Source organism: Tursiops truncatus, chromosome 18 (assembly GCF_011762595.2).
Source record: "Tursiops truncatus isolate mTurTru1 chromosome 18, mTurTru1.mat.Y, whole genome shotgun sequence".
Classification (NCBI taxonomy): domain Eukaryota; kingdom Metazoa; phylum Chordata; class Mammalia; order Artiodactyla; family Delphinidae; genus Tursiops; species Tursiops truncatus.
Window position 1 is genome coordinate 1,305,041 of NC_047051.1, and position 14,203 is coordinate 1,319,243.

The following is a 14,203-nucleotide window of genomic DNA, read 5'->3' on the forward strand; positions in this document are numbered from 1 at the left end:
CATTTTTGGACAAGCAAGAACCCCAACTTTTTTCCAGGTGTAAACTGAGGAAAAGGAAGATACGGCATTTGGCAAAATGGGATCCAACACAGGAAAGTGACAAAGAGAATTCCCAAGATGACAGCTGTTTGTCAGGCTTGAAGGGCAGCTGGTCCAGACTGCAGGACGAGGTAGACACAGCACTCATGCTCCTGGAAAGCAGTCTGGGATTTGACAGATCCATCGCAGCAACTGGGGAGGGAGGGAGAGAGGGAGGGGAGGAAGGAGGGAAGGAGGGAAGGATGGACAAAACACCTGTACTTTCAAAGAAAACAAAGTAAATGAAAAAACAAGGTAATTACTAAGTCCAAGAGGAAAATTTTTTTGTATGAGAAGGAAACATAATCAGAATACACTATTTGGCTCAAAGACAACCTAGCAGTCTTTTGTTTTTGTTTTTGGCCACGCTTCGAGGCTTATGGGATCTTAGTTTCCCAACGAGGGATTGAACCCGGGGCCACGGCAGTGAAAGTCCTAACCACTGGACAGCCGGGGAATTCCCCAGCATAGTCTTCATAATATTTACGTTGATAACTGATTTAACTAAAAGTTGTGAGAGAACTTACACTAGGAAACAGAGGTTGAGGGAGGCCTATAAGAGAATTACCATATATGTCATTGATAGAAAATATTTAAAATAAGTAAATCAAGAAATATCATTAAGAGCCTATCAGTGAAAATGCCAGAAAAATGACATAGAAGACATGGGAGAGGCTGTGTTTGGGAAGCAGGAAATGGCGAGATATGGACAGAGACTCTTTTCTGAAAATAATATAATTTGGGGACTTCCCAGGCGGTCCAGTGGTTAAGACTCCGAGCTCCCACTGCAGGGGTGGGGAGGCGGGCTCCACGTCTATACCCGGGTCCTGGACCCATAAGCTACTCTGATCCTTTTGGAGACACCAGTCACCGGCTTAGAAAAGGCAGGAAGCTGGTGACTTTAGGAGGGTCCGCGCGTTCAGAGCGGCGGGCAAGCAGGAGAGGAAGAGGGCGCGATGCTTTGGAGCTGAAGGCTGGACACTGTGGGTGGTCAGGTCAGCTGACCCGCTGCGAGGAAGGGTGGTCTCTCCACTACCCAAGAGGGAATGACACATGAGAAACAGATGAAGGCCAACTGCTCCGCTAGCGCACAGATTCTGCCAGGTGTCAGCGCAAGGGCTAACGCACAGCCAGAGGATCTGCGCAGACCCGTGCTGTCCAGCGTGGGCCGCTGAGCACCACGGCGACAAGCTTGCGCAACGTGGCCGGCGTGACGGAGGTGAGCTGTGAGCCTTCATTACTCGAACCTGAAATTGAAACCGAAACCCACTTCCACCTCCAGGAAGATGGAGCAGATTGTTCCTACGCCTCCCACCAAGTACACCTCAAACCCCTGGACACGGCAGGCAGGACGGAAGACCCTGAGAGGTGGGGAGGCGGCGGCAGAGGAGCTGGGCCTCGGGGCCTGAGGAACGACGCAGCGCTACGTGCTCCGGGGTTTCTTTCCGGTTCCAGGCTTGGAGCTGAGCCCAGCAACCTGCAAGTACCAGCAAGCCGGGTCCCAGCGACAGCCCGACCCCCGACGCAGAGGAGACGGCAGACAGACGGGCGGTAACTGCTCCAGTACAGCCAGTCAGACCAGAAATCCCTGCCCCCGGCCTTGCCAGCAGAGCCCCCAGCGTCCTGCTGGGGTGACGTGCCGGGACTCCTGCTAGGGCAGGACGCTGGGACCTCCACGCCCGTCGGCTGACGATGCCTCCCCAACGTGGCAGCCTAAGAGGAAAGCGGGGGCCGGCAGTAAGGGGGGCCCCTACCCGCTGGGACAGGGTCGGAGGCGGCCTGGTGGAGTCGTGACTGCCCAGTGGGGACCACGTGACTGCACCTTTCAAAAGACCAACTCAGAGTAAAACAAACGATATTTTCTGTATTTCTTAATGTCATCAACCATCTTAAAGCAAAGGTGAGGTGTTAGCCTTGTCCTGTCAGTGTAACTGTCCCGAGCAGGAGAATCAGCTCCCACTCACGATTTCCCTGACACTCCACTTTACCCGCTCGACAATCCAATGCCATACACTTGTCACCACCTTCGCGAAGAGAAGCTGGTCACACAACCGCACCCCTGCTTGGACCGTGTGCTGACCTGAAACCCGATCTCCTCTGGGGGGGGGGCGTCTCCTCCCCCCTCCCCCTCCCCCTCCCGATGGCAGCCCTGGCTGCGCGCGAATCACAGGAAAGCCTGGGGGAGTGGCAACACATGATATAAGCAAGAACTTACAGATTCCAATGAAGCTTGACACCAGTGGATTTGGATTCAAAACTTTAATAATAAACTGTGCCAGGAGAAGCGTTTCAAAGGCAATGATATATCAATAAATAATAGTTAAATTGAGTTCCTGAGAAAGAACCTACCACATGACGTCTGTCAGAGCGCAAACAACGCGGCGTTACTGCACAACTAGAGAAACACTGACAGTCACGACACAGCACAGCAGACCCAGAACCTGCCACTCACACACATGTAAACCAGTACACAGGAATCATCTTCTTCAGTTTAGCCATCGATAGACGCGTAAGTGTGCTGCCTAGAGATACACTAACTAATGGATACATTACGCTAAAAACCTCAAGGAAAAATACGTGGAATAATATAATGAAAAATATGATGCATCAGGTTTTTAAAAAGCAAAAAAAGAATTTAACTTTTTATTCAAATATAAATCACTTTAAATAGGAATCATACTAATTTGAAATAGGAATATTTTGTGTTTATCTACGTAGTTATATATACATTTACACTCCTAAGAAAATATGTATGGCTTAAATATCTTTTCTTTTTCAACATCACTTTGCTGTTTCACAAAGATTAGAAAAATGTGCTTCTAAAACCAAGTTAAGATGGATCCTTCAAAGCACACTAGAAACACGGTGAGAGAACCCCAAGATCACTGCCCTTCCACAGGGCGTCTGCCGGGTAGGGCTCCGGCTACCCGTGGCGGCTGTACCACCAGGACAGCATCCTGACTCGCGAAGCAGACAGAGGTCCACGACTAACTTACATTTTTTTGGCAGAGCTAAGAGAATCCCTTTTGATGTATACAAGTGTTGTGTAGGACAAACGTCTTTGCCCCCCAAAGAATCCAATCACACCCAAGACACATACAGTCACATCAGCTCTCAGGCACATGTGCATTTCCTCAACGAGAGAGGAGGGGTGCAGTCACAGCGAGGAAGTCACCACAGGACGACACGGCATCAGCACACTGTCCAGAATTACTCACTCAAAACGTATTCACAGAACCCGCTGTGAATGGCAAGACACGGTCACGCTTTAACAGAAAAACCCTGTTCATGCAGCGATCTCTCCACACTTGGCATCTCAAGTCACACCTGCGTGATCACCTGCTCACACTTCCTATTATACTATAATATGCAAAAAGCAAACAGAACAAAACAAAAGCAGCTTTTAACATATATCACAATTTTGAAATGTGGGAAAAATATAAAACAAAAACCACTGTGTGAATAAAATGGTATCAGTAACATCAGAACAGTGTTATCTTTTTTTTTTTTTTACATTATTGCACAGAGATTTCTTATCACATGTTCTTCAATCTTTACGTCTTTCCCTAAATGTGAATAAGTGCTGTGGATAAAATACAAACGTAGAAAATAACAGCAGCATGATTTGTCAAAATTAATCCCTATAATTTAGTAAGAAAAATGGCTATAAACAAAATAAGTGCTCTTTCTAAACTGTACTAATTTTCAAAAATATTGTTTTAATGCAGTGAAGGTCCTCAAAAGCCAATTCCAGGCCATGCTGACACCCGCCCCGCCATCAACCAGAATGTGGAGGAGACGTCAGAGGCGAGTCCTCTTTCAGAAGCTTTTCTGCTTTGGTTTTGGGTGCAGACCAGACTTTCGAGGGGCAATCGGCCGACTGACCTGAGGGGCTGACCTCCCGGTCCCCCAGGGTCTACACGTACACGGGCTGGCAGCTCCCAGCCTGTGCCCCCGGGGCCGGGCCCCCCGCAGCTGGCTGCTCGGCCTCAGTCCCGGTCTCGGCCACCGCAGGCTTGGGGCACCGGAACGGGTAGCCGTTGTCGTCGAAGAACCTCCGGAAGGTGAACTCATAGAAGGCGTGCTCGGGGTGCCGGCTGCCCGGGGGGCCCAGCGCATCCCAGGCCTTGGAGCTGTCCTCGCTGCCGTCCTGCCAGGGGCCCTCCTCGTCCACTGGGTCGAAGTTGGACGTGTCCATGGGGTGGCTGATCGTGGGCACGTAGGGGGCAGGCTGCCTCCGGATGTCGCTGGAGAAGTCGATGGCACCCAGGAACGGGTGGGCCTTCAGGTCGTCGGCCCCGTTGCGGCCCAGCCGGTGCTCAGCCGCACAGCAGAGCTTGGCGATGAGGTCCCGGGCCTCGGGGCTCAGCTCCACCTGCGCGGGGATGTGCAGCGTGCTCTCCCAGTTAATCACCTGCGGGGACAATACACCCAGTGTTCCTTCCTCCTCAACCTCGAGGCCGACGAGGGCCGTCCCGGGACAGGGTGTTAAAGAACGTGATCATTTCTTAACACTGCGAATCATCAGGGAAATGCAAATCAAAACCACAATGCAGTACACCACCTCACAACGGTCAGAATGGCCATCATCAGCCTACAAATGATAAATGCTGAAGAGGGTGTGGAGAAAAGGGAACCCTCCTACACTGTTGGTGGGAATGTAAGCTGGTGCAGCCACTATGGAGAACGGTATGAAGGTTCCTCAAAAAACTAAAAATAGAGCTACTATATGATCCAGCAATCCCACTCTTGGGCATATATCCGGACAAAACGATAATTCAAAAAGATACATGCACCCCTATGCTCATAGCAGCACTATTTACAATAGCCAAGACATGGAAGCAAAATGTCCATCAACTGATGAATAGATAAAGATGTGTTACATATATACAATGGAATCCTACTCAGCCATGAAAAAAGAATGAAATAACGTCATTTGCAGCAACACAGATGAACCTAGAGATTATCATACTAAGTGAAGTCAGACAGAGAAAGACAAATACCACATGATATCGCTTATGTGTGGAATCTAAAATATGATACAAATGAACTTATTTACAAAACAGAAACAGACTCACACACATAGAAAACAAAGTTATGGTTACCAAAGGGGAGAGGGAGGGAAGGAGGGGACAAATTAGGAGTTTGGGATTAACAGATACACACTACTATTCAATATATATAAAATAGATAACAAGGACCGACTGGATAGCACCGGGAATTATATTCAATATCTGGTAAGAACCTGTAATGGAAAAGAATCTGAAAATAATATATACCTGAATCACTTTGCTGCTATACCTGAAACTAACACAATATTATAAATCAACTATACTTCAATAAAAATAACTTTTTTTAATTTAAAAAGATCTTGATAATTTCACGATGGGAGAACAGAACAGACATAGGAGGCTCTGAGCAGCTACAAACGGTCGGTGTGGTTTCAGGAGGAGCCCACAGCCTGAGGCACAGGGCGAGGAAGCCACCCCCCCCACACACACACACATCAGCCATCAGGACGCTCACAGAGACCTGTCTGCTGTGAGGAGGAAGCCTAAGGGACTTCTTGTTTACACCTGGAGTCAGGATAAAGCAAGGCCAATATAACCAGGAGTGGCACGGGGCAGGCGGTGCGAGGGCTGGTTTGAAACTGAGTTGTTGTTTTAGTAGAGCCAAAGTTATACAACTCATAGAAGAACACATAAAGGAAAACGTTCATGACGTTGGATTTGGCAATGATTTCTTGGATATGATACCAAAAGCACGGGCAATAAAACAAAAAATATATATAAAACAGACTTAATCAAAATTTAAAACTTTTGTGCATCAAAGGACACTACTGACAGAGTGAAAAGACAAACCATGGAATGGGAGAATGTATTTGCAAAGCATACAGCTGACAAGGAATTAATATCCAGACTATATAAAGAACTACAACTCAACAACAAAAACCCAAAGAACCGAATTAAAAAAGGGCAAAGGACTTGAATAGACATTTCTCCAAAGAAGATCTACAAACAACCACGAAACATATGAAAAGAGGCTCAACATCACTAAACCTTAGGGAAGTGCAAATCAAAATCACAATGAGATACCACCTCACACCCCCTAGAATAACTACTATTTTTAAAAAAAATAAAAGGAAAATAAGTGTTGGCAAGGATGTAGAGAAACAGGAGCCTTTGTGCACTGTTGGTGGGAATGTAAAATGGTGCCGCCACTATGGAAACAGTATGGAGGTTCCTCAGCAAGTTTCAACATAGAATGACCGTATGACCCAGCAATTCCACTCCTGGGTATATCCCCAAAGGAACTGAAAGCAGGGACCAAACAGATACTTGTACACATACTTATGTTCACAGCAGCACTACTCACAAGAGCCGAAAGGTGGAAACAACCCAAACGTCCGTTGCCAGATGATGGATTAAAAAAATGGAATGTTATTTACACACAATGGAGTATTACTCAATATTACATACAACGTAATATCATTCAGCCTTAAAAAGGAAGGAAATTCTGACACAGGCTCCAACATGGATGAACCTTGAAGACATCATGCTGAATGAAATAAGCCAGACACAGAAGGATAAATACTGTATGATTCCACTTCTATGAGGTCCCTAGAATAGGCAACTTCATAGAGACAGAAAGTATTGATACAAGAGCTGTTACAGGGACAGAGGGGAGGGAGGAATGGAGTTATCATTTAGTAGTTAAGCTCCTGCTTGGGATGGTGAAAATGTCTCGAAATAGGTAGCCGTGACTGTTGCATAACATTATGAATGTACTTAACGCCACTGAATTGTACAATTAAAAGTAGTTAAAATGGTAAACTTCACCACAATTTTAAAAATTGGGTTATTATCATGCAGACAAATTGGTAACTAATTCAGCAATTCAATTAGGATATAGATAATGCCAAATTCCAATTTCACTGTTACTGTAAAGAAACCAAGCCTTCATTTAGGGTTTTTCTAATTAAGAGGTTATTAATTTCGGGTCTCCTGGGGACTCCGGGGTATGTGACTGCATCCTAGAACTGTCAGTGAACATGTGTAAGGGGCACTGTTCTGAGAAGTTCCAAAGGTTTCATCAGGTTCTCTATTCAGTCTTTAAGTAATCAAATCATTCATTTCAGACAGTAAATGGCTACCATTCTAAAACTAATTCTTCAGTGCTTAGTTGTTACTTGACGGAGTAACTTTTTAATTACTTGAAATGAATATCAGAACTGTGCACAACTAGCCTGACACATAGCTTGTAACTGGCCAACGGTAACGACAGAACATCCAAGTATCAAACCGATTTCCTCGGGCACAGTCTCAAAGCCGTGTTGGTTGCTGCACGGCGCACCTGCCGCCGGGCCCAGACCTGCGGCCTCGGTGCTCCGCCCACCCCTAGTTCTCACCTGCAAGCACCACATCGGCAGGCGACCATGGTTCAGGTTCACGCGCGCATGACAGCTCAGCTCTGACCCTGTGCCTCTACTTACCCAGATAAAAAATTAATAGGTAATAACAAGCATACTTGAAAACATCCCATGACATACAAATGACGTCCCTACACTATTCAGAATAAAAGGTCAAATGTTGGCCTAAGCCTCCTGGGTGCATCAGAAAGCCACGTGCCCCATTACCTTCAGCTGGGTCTCCGTGGGAGTCGGCGCCAGGAAGGGCGGCTGCCCCACCAGCATCTCGAAGAGAATCACGCCAACACTCCACCAGTCGCAGAGCTGGGTGTATCCTGAAAGACAGCGTCACTCAGCTCCCACCCCGCACACACCCTCCTCACACACCCTGAGAGAACCGGCTCACGTCGGGGGGAAGCTCCAGGTGGCGCACAGGTGACGTCACCGCCCCACCTGACGGCGCGCGTGTGATGTCACGGCCTCCTGCACGTGTCGGCGCACACGTGATGCCACCGTCTCCGCACCCGGCGGCGCACGCGTGACGTCACCGCCTCCGGCATGCGGGGCTCAGAACAGTCTGCGAGAAAAACGCTGCCAGGGCGTCCACGGTCTCCACGTGGGAGAAGCCTGGTCACGAGCATTTTCTTATTTTCCACCATTAGTCTGTGATAAACACAGGATGCTCTTGTAATAAAAGGTTTTTAATTTTAAAAGATTACTGTTATTGTTAGTAACAATACTAACCAGAATTTTAGGTTCTTAAAGAACACGAACAGACGCAAGTTAAAATCATAGAAACTAAAAAGCAGAAATTCTGTGACCTGAGGTCAGGTGAGACCAGTGATGAGGCTTCCCGGGGAGGCTTCCTGGGGAGGTTTTGGGAGAACCGGGGGGAGGAAACTGGCAAAGGGAACGGCTGCCACCTGTCGCGCCCCTTGGGGGCACCGAGGGAGCCAGGCCCCCCCGCAGGGCTCCGGCGGCCCGGTGCTCGGGCAGGGCGGCCTCGTGGAGGCTGCGGAGCAGGCTGATCTTTGATTTTGTCCCACATCCCAGTCCGAGCCCCGCTCCGGTCCTGCTGTCACCGAATTCTTGCTAAGTGTGACCTGCAGCCCCTGCCCGTCTGGCCCCGGAGGCTCTGCTGGGCTGCTGCGAACGGGGGATTGGGGGAGACGGGTGTCCTCCCCCGCAGGCCAGCACCCACCCCTCCCTCTTGGAAAGGAGGGGGAGGGAGAGCTTTACTGGGCAGGGAGGTTAATACTCTAACCTCTCGAGGAACTGCTGTTACACGTGAGGCGGTGAGAGGCTAGTAACCCGCACTGGGTCACACAGCTCACGGAGAACACGGGTGAGGACAGAGGGTCCTGGCTCCAATGACTGGAAACAACACGTGAGAACAGACAGGCCACTGCTCTCTGGGTTCATCAAACGGAATCAGATGAACAAACGCGGGCGCTGCGGGCCCTGCAGCTGACTGTCAGAGATGCCTCTCGTGCTCGGCCAGGCGCCCACTGGATGGGACGGAGCACTGCTGTCCCCAGATCTTACCTTGAAGGTGCTTCTGGACCTGCGGCGGAGAACTGGAGGACACAGTGTTTGTATCCTCACACCCGTTGACCAGTGAAGGTGGTTGACCCAGGTAGGACCCCCCCGCATCCCTCCCCCCAAGTCCTGTCTATCACAGGACTCTGTCAAAACCAGTTCTGGAGCGACTCCTCTGGGCTCCAGGGAGCAAGCCAACCTTGCACCCGGCCTGTCACTTCCAGCCTGAGGAGGGGCAAGTGGAGACGGGCCAGAAGCAAAGGCAGCTCCCAAACAGAGGGACACACACTGGAGGCTGTGTTTGCTAAGGGAAGAATCCAGCTCTCGGGCTCCCGTGAGCACAGACACAGTGGGGACACTTCGAGTCTCTGAAAGCTGGGGCTCGGGACCCTCAGAGGTCACTGGCTTGGGTGCAGGGCAGAAGCACGCACCTTTTCGGAGGAGCACTTCTGGGGCGATGTAATTTGGGGTCCCAACCAGGGAATGAGCCAGACACCGCTGATGCTGCCTCCGCGCCCTCTGCTCCAGGGTCTTGAGCTGGTCTCCACAGCGGCAATTAGACACGTCGTCCCAGAGGTCGCTGGGCTCCATGCTGTCCTGCCTGGTGTGACTCCCTTTCACCCAGGAAGCGAGCCGAGGAGAGAAGAGAATGAAAAAGTTAATTTTCACTCTTCAACAATGCAACAAATCCATAGCTTCAAAAGGAAAAGTAATCCAACCCAGCTCCTGACACAGTGAGAGAAAGGTTACTCCCGCCATCTCGCAGGTGGCTGAGGTCCTGGGCCTCACACCCAAGCTGTGAGGTGCACTCCTGTGCCAACACGGGAAGCATGGAGGAGGCGGCCGCAGGGGCTGTTCCCTGTGCTGGGTGACAGTGCAGGGCCAGTGAGAAAGGCTCAGGGACTGTAGGATGGTGGCCCCAGAGCCTCTCAGGCCCGTCTCAAAGGCTAACACCACCTGTTTGATAGACATGTTTTAAGACGGGCATGGAAAAGAGTGAGAGGATTTAGAAAATACGAACACAAATGACTTCAGCGCCAAAAAATGGGAATGAACAAAATGATTTAGGACTAGTTTTGAGTTAAAAAACAGAAGCCTGAGGGCTTCCCTGGTGGCGCAGTGGTTGAGAGTCCGCCTGCCGATGCAGGGGACACGGGTTCGTGCCCTGGTCCAGGAAGATCCCACATGCCGCAGAGCGGCTGGGCCCGTGAGCCATGGCCGCTGAGCCTGCGTGTCCGGAGCCTGTGCTCCGCAGCGGGAGAGGCCACAGCAGTGAGAGGCCCGCGTACCGCAAAAAAAAAAACAAGAAGCCTGAGCTATAGAGTATTAAAATCACTAATATAAAAATTCAAGCCATAGATAAGATAATGACCAGCTGTTTCTGACTTTTCCAGGTAGCAGGACCACAGGAGGTGGAGTTAAGCTGGATCCACAGCCAGGTCTGTGCCTGCAGGTAGACTCAGGGTGGCTGTGAGAGAGGGCTCCTTGGGAGGCTGGGAGGCTTGTGTTTTAAGGCTTGTTTTAATAGGGCAGAGTGACGGCCCCTCAGCAAGGCCCCATGAGACGCTATGGCCTACTGTCCTAAAAACGTATTAGTAAAATTTGAAGCCACTAACTTGCAAAAAAAACCACCTCACACGTCATTCGACTTCTTCAGGGAGAAAAGGATGTCACGCCAAATTATAAAATCACCCGGTGACAGCTGCGCCCCAGGAGGGGAAGGAAAGGCCTGAGGCGGTACCTTTCTGGTAGTATTTGGAGTTGTGCGTCCACCTGAACCCAGTGCAGAGGCCAAAGTCTGTCAGCTTGATATGGCCGTCGAGATCTATGAGAATGTTGTCTGGCTTGATGTCGCGGTGGATGAAGCCCATCTTGTGCACGCTCTCGATGGCCAGTGTCAGCTCCGCGATGTAGAAGCGGGCCAGGTGCTCGGGGAACACCTCCATGCGGATGAGCAGGCTCATCATGTCGCCGCCCGGGATGTAGTCCATGACGAAGTACAGGCTGTCCTTGTCCTGGAAGGAGTAGTAGAGCTTGACCACCCACTCGTTGTCTGCTTCCGCCAGGATGTCCCTCTCGGCCTTCACGTGGGCCACCTGGTTGCGATTCAGGACGTCCTTCTTCCTCAGCGTCTTCATGGCGTACAGGGCGTGCGTGTCCACCTTGCAGGCCAGGCACACTTCCCCGAAGGCGCCGACGCCCAGGGTCTTCACCTTCACGAACATGGACTTGTCCATCTTGGCCCTCTTGAGCCTGTTGTAATTGGACTCCTTCTGGTAGAGGATCTTCCTCATCTGCTCCTGTTCAGCTTCACAGAGCCCGGCCTGTGCAGGAGGAAACAGGGGAGGGTCACCCTGGGGGAGCCCAGGGGGAAGGGGTGGGGGACGGGGGTGGGGAAGAGGCCCCAGAACACAGGGGACCCCAACTGATCTGTGGAAACCAGGGTGCAGAAGAATGGGGCCAGACACTACAAGTGAGAAAATAACTCTTTGTTCTTTACATCCACACAGAGTCGCAGATCTGGAATCGAAAGGGAAGACATAATAACAGGGACTTTTTTCTCCAGGTGACCTTAGGCTCTAAAAACTACAGGAAACTTATATTAATCAAAATCTGGGGGAAAGGGAACCACAAAATTCCTGGAGCTCTAAGAGCAATGTAATAATTTAATAATAGTTCAGGGGAAAATGGGAAAACAAAGTCAACGAAAATGGGACAGCGGGAAGGGCACAAATCTTATTTTTAGAATTTGCAGTTACTGGCTCTGTGTGATTTAAATTGACCATAGCATTTTAATCTAAATAATTTCATTAATAATTACCTTTTCTGACAGTTTAGTGCCAACTAGGGTATATTTCAAACCTTATTTTCTAACTATAGACTTAAGAAATAGATGAATCACTACTAGATATATTTGTCTTTATAAATCCCACAATTTCAATGTATAAAACCTCAAACCTTTCTACTCTTTCAAAATGTTTCCTTAGCAGTTAGAAAAACTTGGTGGATTTGTGCACTAGTAAGGACACACCATAAAAACCAATGTGTTCATTTACGCGCCGGCACGTCAGGCAGAGCCCATCCCCTCCCGAGAGCGAGGGGGAAGGGGAACGCAACGTGCAGGACTTCTCCAGGTGGGACCCCCGGTACCAGCCCCCCTCCCCAGGAGACCACCGGCCTGGAGGGGAGGTGCGTGAAGCAGAAGCAAGAAGGGACCCGCGGCGACCCCACGACCCACCTTGGCCATCTCCTGCTCCAGCTGCAGCCTGCGAGCCACCTTCTGCTGGTAGGTCTTCAGCACGTTCTCCACATGCTGCTCCATAAAGAACTTGAAGGCGGAGGGCGAGTAGCTCTTGATGCGCGACTCCCGCTTCTCCTCGTCGCGGCAGCCCCTGCGCACGGGCACCGGGGACGTCTGGATCTGCTTGCGGTCCTTGCCCGCCTTCTCCCCTTTGGCGCCCCTGGGGCTCCTGGGGCTCCCGTCGGGGGGCTCGGCGGCCCGGCTGCCCCGGAGGCCCTGCTGCAGCCCCGCGCACAGGCCGTCCACGTCGTACTGCTCGGCGCGGCCCTGCGGCCGCAGCAGGTGCCGGGGGTAGGGCGGGGGCCGGCCCCGCGCCTCGGCGCCCCCCGGGGCGGGGGGATGCTCGTCCTGGGGCTCCAGGCCCTCGAGCGCGGGGCCCGGCGGCGGCACCCAGGCGGGGTGCGAAGGCCCCACGGCCGTCTGGGGCTCGGGCCTCATCACCCGCACGCTCTTCACCGCGTGCAGGATGTGCGCGGCCGTCACGGCCGTGATGGCGTTGGGGGAGGGCGCGGCCGCCGCCTGGTGGCCGTTGAAGGAGCCGGTCCTGCTGGGGCCCGGCTTCTGCAGCGAGTCCCGCCGGGCCAGGCCGGCGCTCGGCCACTGCGGCGCGGGGGGCGCGCTCGGCTCGAACCGCTCGGCGCCGAGGCCGGTCCGGGAGGGGGTGGCCAGGCCCGGCGGGGGGCTGTCGCCAGCGAACACGGCGCCCCGGGGGCCCCCCGCGTGCACCGGGTGGGGCTGCTTGGGGTGCGGGTGGGGCGCGTACGCAGCGGCGCCGCCCGGGGGCGGGAACGCGAGGCCGGCCTGCACCTGCACCTGCACGGCCGGGCCCTTGGCGGCCAGGCCCGCGTACCCACCGACCTCCGGCGGAGTCTTGCTCTGGAAGGAGGGGCTGCGCTGGACGCCGTAGGCCAGGGGCTCCCCGGGCACCAGTAGGGGGGCCCTGTAGTGCGGGCCCTGCAGCGGGGGCGCCGGGCCCCCGGGGCCGGGGAGGCTCATCCCGGCGGCCTCCCCGGCGGCGGCATAGCCCTTGGGTGGGTGCGGACGGCAGTGAGGCCCGACGGCGGCGAAGAGGAAGTCCGGGTACTGGCGGGGCGCCTCGTCCAGGGCAGCGGGGCCCTCGAAGGCCGGCCCGCTCACCTGGCCGTAGGGCGGGAAAGGGTCACCTGCTCCTTCGAAGCTCGGCCTCCGCGGCACAGAGGCTGGCGCCAGGCCTTTTCCTGCAGAGGAGGGAACGGGAGGCTGACGCCGCGGCACGGCTACTCCGCGGCCGAAGGCCTGGGAAGGCCCCTGACGCCAGTGACGGCCGCGTGGGCGGCGCCGGGCTCCCAGTCCAAAGGCCGTGCCCTGCCTGTCCGAGGACGCCCCCGCGGAGGACCTGGCCGAGCCCTGACCCTCTGCAGCTGTGCTTCCAGCAGAAGCCACGGCAAATGACACTGTGTTCTCAGGCTAAGATGATGCATCAGAAAGACCACGAGCAAGGCAGGCGCGGGGTCATCAGAGAGTGGGCGCTGCCTCCTGAGGGGCTGGGCTGCAACACAGACCCCGGGACCCTCAGAGTCTGGACACGGTGGCCAGTGAGGCACTGTTTAAGGGAACTCCTCAGTCAAGAAGAAGACAGAAACCTGTGTCCTCTTCACAAAGAAGATACGGCTACAAAGCCCGTGCAATTTCCCCCTCAGCAGATGAACTGGGCTTATCCAAGGTCTCCCACAAAACAGGGAACACTCCTGTTCAATATCCTGAATCCCTTACTACACCCAAGGACCTCAGGTCCCCAAATGGGCCCCATCTGCTCTACCAGCAAACAGAAACATTCAGTGACAGGCAGCAAGGCCAGACACCTGGTGCTGGGGCCTCTGGCCCTCCCCAGGGGCACC

General features: G+C 52.7%; 1 protein-coding gene across 6 annotated transcripts in view; it reads right to left on the reverse strand.

Moving 5' to 3' along the window:
* Positions 1 to 2,322: 2,322 nt before the first annotated feature.
* The window catches only part of LATS2 (large tumor suppressor kinase 2), an 80,517-nt gene continuing 68,636 nt past the window's right edge, over positions 2,323 to 14,203 (reverse strand). For all 6 annotated transcript variants that reach the window (XM_033843352.2, XM_033843353.2, XM_073794945.1 and 3 more), the window contains 5 exons: positions 12,264 to 13,543; positions 10,767 to 11,349; positions 9,457 to 9,639; positions 7,715 to 7,821; positions 2,323 to 4,492 (listed from right to left, as the gene is read on the reverse strand). In XM_033843352.2, the coding sequence (XP_033699243.1) occupies positions 3,995 to 4,492; positions 7,715 to 7,821; positions 9,457 to 9,639; positions 10,767 to 11,349; positions 12,264 to 13,543 (2,651 nt within the window). In that variant the 3' untranslated portion in view covers positions 2,323 to 3,994. The remainder of the gene's footprint in view (positions 4,493 to 7,714; positions 7,822 to 9,456; positions 9,640 to 10,766; positions 11,350 to 12,263; positions 13,544 to 14,203) is intronic.